We start from the raw sequence: 5,211 nt of genomic DNA on the forward strand, positions 1-5,211 counted from the left end.
CTTAACGCGTGGGCAGATTATTTCCGAGAGAGCCTACCCCCAGTCCCGCCTGACAGATATCTGCCACTGTGTGAGGGCTGAGCAGCGTAAACTGTTAGTGTGTACATCCTATTTTAAATGAGCACTCTCAGTTGACGCAATTAAGCGCTAGGACAGAAGCAGAGCTTCAGCAATTGTGGTCCGGGGGGACTTACCCCTGCCAACCCTCCTTTAACAGTGAGCTGAAACCGCACACATTGATACAGCCACAGTTACATTTGTAGTCTATACTGTATGCTACCTTTTGAATTAAGCAATCAGTTAATAATAATGGAGCCTAGGTTTTGCAGGAAAAAAATGTTCCAACTGATTTGTGCTGTCTCTTTATTTTACTTTATATTTTCCTGTATGTATATAAATATATATTTATATTTTAAGAAGGCAGACTTCTTCTAAAGTCTTTCTTCTTTTTCACCCATTTTAATCCAGTCCGTGTACTGTACAATGAATCGTTCAACCATACAAAAGCACCTAACTCAGGGGATGAACCAGCGTTGTGTCCACACATAACAGGCAACTTAGCAAAGAACCAACTTTATGCATTTTGTTACTAACTGTCTGTCAAAAACACATCATTTGTTTCTCATTTCTTTTGTCAAGTCTACAAAAAAATGCCAAGATATCATAGTTTAACAGACACAAAATTGTATTTTCACATCAATAAGTTTAGACGAGCTATTAGCCAAAAACTTGGTACATCTCAACATGCAACGTGTCCTTACAAATTGGATGCATCTGGACCTTAAGCAGATCCATTTTCTGTTCACTGAAGCCTCGTCAGAAATGATCTTAAGGCAACTGTCAAGAAATCATTCTTAAAGAAGGGAAACAGGGAGAAAAAACAGGTGTGCTAAGTTCCACAAGGACTTATCTGAAAATCAGTGGTAGCAGGTCTTATTGAGTGATTAATCCAAATTTGAAACTCTCAGTTTAAATCATCATCAGTTACTGAGGAGGTCAGGAGGGAGGTACAACAGTGAATGTCTGCAGCCATCTGTAAAGCATAGTGGAGACTCTGTCATTGTTTGAGTCTGGATGTAGTGTTGGATATCATGTCAAAATTGGTGGAATTATCCATGTACAAAAGTACTCCTAGAGTTTGTGGGATCATCTTGACAGAGAAGAAGACAAAAGGAACCAAATATCCAAAGAAGCTTTGAATGTCCTTCAAGAAGTTTTTTAAAACTGTGCAATAATAAATAAATGATGGGTGGCTTAAGAGTTTTGCACAGCATTATATCAGACAAGATCAAAAAATAAACTGCTTTAAATCCTAGTAATTCATGGCGAGAATGTGAAAGACTAAATGACTCAATAGTTTCCTGTCATATGTGAATATGCTGAAATACCCATCCCTGCATTATAGAAAATGACATAAACTAATTTTAACAAATTTTATTTAATGATAACATTAATTGTATGAACGAGTCTGCATCACGGTGAAATGATTACAAAATGAAGTATTAAACCCTTGCCTGTATGTCCAGGGTGACTGCTGCAGAGGGCAGCTCCAGAAAGGCACCCGAAATTGAATCTACAACATTACAGCATATAAGGAAGCAAGACTGAGAATGCAATTGAAAATTTAAGGGAAAGAGGGAGCACTGTCCTGTGAGGTCAATGCTTTCAGCTCATGCAGCTGTAAGTGGACTATAGCTATAGTATGAATTTTAATAATCTGCCAGTGTTATCATCTGAGCAACAAGCAACCTGTCCAGATGTGTTCTTACAGCCTGGGAACTGCACAATCCCATGTGATCATGAAAACAGGCGAAGAGAGTAAAAAAGTATCGAAAAAAAATGTTCATATTAGAAGTTTGATTAGAAGTTTCCTTATGTTTTTACTCTCTGAATATCAGACTGTGGATGATGCAGATGGTTTCCATATTGTCATTTTTACACAGTACTTTTGATATTTGATATGTACACAGATGATTAAATGAACATGGGAACCAACATGTAAACGACTGAGGACACCCACACTTAAAGAGTTATGTTTCACATTGTGTATTTGTTCACGTTTTGTGTAACCTTGGGATCATTTTACATCTCTTTAAACTTATTTTTGTACTCTAATATTAGTTTGATGTCTTCGTAGTTACTTTGTTACTTGCTTTTAATTGCTTTCCATCTCTGCTCATTTTGCATCACAGTTTTTGTCTCACTTCGGTTATTCTGCATCTGTAACAAATCTTTGTAGCTTTGTGGTCATTTGCACCTATTTTTTGTCCCACTTTTATCACTTTTTGTTTCATTTGGATCATTTTTACTCTTTTCTTTGTTGTTTTGTGTGTTTTGCCAGTGTTTTGTATGACATTATGTGTCTAATATCAGTTGTTTTACATTTCTTTGTAGCTACTTTGTGGCAATTTAATATAGCGTGCCCAGCAGGGCCCTTCACAAATCAGTCTCTATATCAGTCCATATACAGGAAACCCAGCACAGTCACGTTAGAAGCGCACTATATAAAATCTGCATCAGTCTGTGCAATTCCTTGAATTGGCCTCTGGATGGAGACCCTGAGTCACTGTAACTGGTGCTAGAAATTTCTAGCCTCTCTGTGTGTGTGTGTGTGTGTGTGTGTGTGTGTGTGTGTGTGTTCTCTCTATACTGCAAAATAATTTGTGTCATACCTCTGATCAGTACAGTAAGGTTATAGTCATATTCTTGTTACATAAAACGCATTAAAAGAATTATTCATCATGTTGAAAGTCATTAATGTTGCAGAAGAGTAAATCAGACAGAGAGTACAAGATAACAAAATGAAGGACAAATTAGGAGGAGAGGACTCAGAATGTACGAGAAAAGTGAGATGACCAGAGGAGGAGACTCACTGTCCTCACACTGTGCTGGTAAAAATGATGACTGAGTTTTTCCTTTCCATGCATAGACAGCCTGCCCACTGATGTCCTTCGTCAGGCACTGCAGAGGAGAAAGACGAATCAGCGCTCTCTCTTCAACCATCATCCCTCCCACTCTCCCTCCACATTTCTGTGCTGCTCCATCTCTTCTCAGACTTGTCGGGCTTTGCGGTGCAGCACATTGAGGTGACCTCCTGCAGCTCCACAGCCAGACGAGACCACGCAGGAAGAAGCTGCTGCATCATTCAGCCTTGGCAGGAGGTAAGACCCCAAGAAGATGTTCATCTGCACCTTCAGGGACTATATGTGAGGACTGGGTCACTGGATGGTACTAGATGAGCAAGACTGTGGAAATACCCAGATTATGATAGGAGGCAAAAGCTGCGAGCAGAGATAAACAGGCTTTAACCTTTAAGATTAAAATGATAATGCTTGTGATAATGATAAATATGAAGTGTTTCAATGTAATTGGAAAGGCATGAGAAACAGTTTAGCTAAACAAACAAGGGAAAACCAGAACCGTGTCATCCTCTTTTTATTCTGCATCATCATTAGATTTTGCCACAGGTGGATCAAGTTGTGGATGTAGGCAGAGGACAGAGCATTTTAACCTTGTTTTGTTTTTGTTTTTTAAATCAAAATCCATACTAGAAATATTGTTATGACCTCACCCAACCTGACCTCATATGTACCCAGAGAGCCCAACCCACAGAGATCATAATACAATTTGATGCGTCACTGCAAGCTTGTTTACAATTTATGTGTTGCTCTTTCTTTCTTTGTCCTCAGGTTTCCTCTTTCTTCTTTTTTTTTGTTTAAAGGTGGATGGGACTTTTTCAACATGCTTAAGTCTCTATTTGTATATGGAGTGTTGGGAGGTGAGAAACATTTTTAGGAAATATTACTGTCGAGGAGGGAAAAAAGCACTTGAATGCTTAGGTTTGAAACTGCTTCACAAAGTATGTAATTTTGTGTTTTTTGTCCCAGTGATGCTCATTCCAGTAAAATCTAAGCGTATGACCGTGTGCGTGGAAGATGATGAGGAACTGAGAGTAGACTGTCTGATCGAGCCCAAGCCTAATAAAATCAACACCTATCAGTTCTCGTGGTCTATCGGACCCAGGCAGGAGACCATTAACACCAATGTGTCCGGTGAATCAGCAAATAACTTGTTCAAAGACAAAAGCAGAGTGGAGGAGCTGGAGCCCGTCGGCTACAGAATGACGCTGTCCGACTTCAGAGATAAACTCTCAGACAACACCACCTTCCTGTGCAAAATATCTGGGCAGGGTGAAAACATCACTGTTCAGAAGGGTAAGTGTACTGGCAAGTGCGCATGTATGGGTGGATCTGAAGCAGTGGGCATGAGGGGAAGACAAATATTAAGAGGTCTGTGTGAACCCACTTTTCTTCTTTGGCAGATAATATTCTCAGCTGCTCAGCTGTAAGCCTGCTTCTGAAGAACTCCTGGTCATGGATGGTCTACCTGCTGCTTTTCTTCTATCATACACACAGCTAAGAAAGCTATGTTACAGAAAACATACAGGCTAGTGCACGAGCACACACATCTAACCCATCTCTGCTTTTTGTCTACGTCCACAAACACCCCTTGCATAAAAAACGCTGAACAACATGCTGCACAGATGTAACCGTCTCTCTCTGTCTAATCTTTTCTTCCAAGAAGCAATGAAACAATATTGGAATGTTTCCGGTAATAATGATGACTCAGATATGGTTCAACATAAATATTTAGCGATTTGCTATTTGTATGCATAAACACAACTGTACTCTGGGTAAATATTAATATTATTGTAAATATTACTTTGGAAGATGCTGCATTTGTTTCCTGTGTTTTCAATAAAGATACAACTTAAAACCTGATTCTAATTTACTGTGAAGTCAGAGCTCACTGGACTGAGATAGAGTTTGAGATGAAGAAAATGGAACATGTGTGTGTGTGTGTGTGGGGGGGGGGGGGGGGGGGGTTCTAATTATAAAATCAGTCTTACCTTCATCTTGACACTAAATAATGATTTAAAGGGGTCATGTCTTGGCATGATTTAAAAAGAGAAAAAAACCTCAAGTGGTGTCTTTAAAGACTCCTAAAAGAAAAAGCTAAGGATTCATAAGAAGCTTGTCTTTTTACTCTAAGGAGCTTGGAAAGAAAAGCGTCTGGACTTCTTTAAGTTCCTCGAAGACGTTTCACCTCTCATCCGAGAAGCTTCTTCAGTTCTAGGGTCCAATGGTGGAGAGTCCCAGATTTAAGATCTGTGGGAGTAACCCACCGAGAGGGACAATGGACCCCCTAATG

General features: G+C 39.5%; 1 protein-coding gene across 2 annotated transcripts; it reads left to right on the forward strand.

The window, feature by feature from the left end:
• The first annotated feature begins 3,026 nt into the window (after positions 1–3,026).
• LOC146565683 (uncharacterized) lies at positions 3,027–4,781 on the forward strand. 2 transcript variants are annotated; one of them, XM_085289009.1, is made up of 4 exons: positions 3,027–3,161; positions 3,690–3,778; positions 3,888–4,214; positions 4,322–4,781. In XM_085289009.1, exons 2-4 carry the CDS (start codon positions 3,742–3,744, stop codon positions 4,417–4,419), a joined length of 462 nt encoding a protein of 153 aa, XP_085145135.1. In that variant the 5' UTR covers positions 3,027–3,161; positions 3,690–3,741; the 3' UTR covers positions 4,420–4,781. The 2 variants fall into 2 exon arrangements, with proteins under 2 accessions (XP_085145135.1, XP_085145136.1); XM_085289010.1 differs by having other exon boundaries at positions 3,043–3,161; positions 3,722–3,778.
• The last annotated feature ends 430 nt before the right edge of the window (positions 4,782–5,211 follow it).

Source organism: Mchenga conophoros, linkage group LG10 (genome assembly GCF_057382185.1).
Source record: "Mchenga conophoros isolate Kocher_MC1m ecotype Shallow Benthic linkage group LG10, M_conophoros_male_GT1.1, whole genome shotgun sequence".
Classification (NCBI taxonomy): Eukaryota; Metazoa; Chordata; class Actinopteri; order Cichliformes; family Cichlidae; genus Mchenga; species Mchenga conophoros.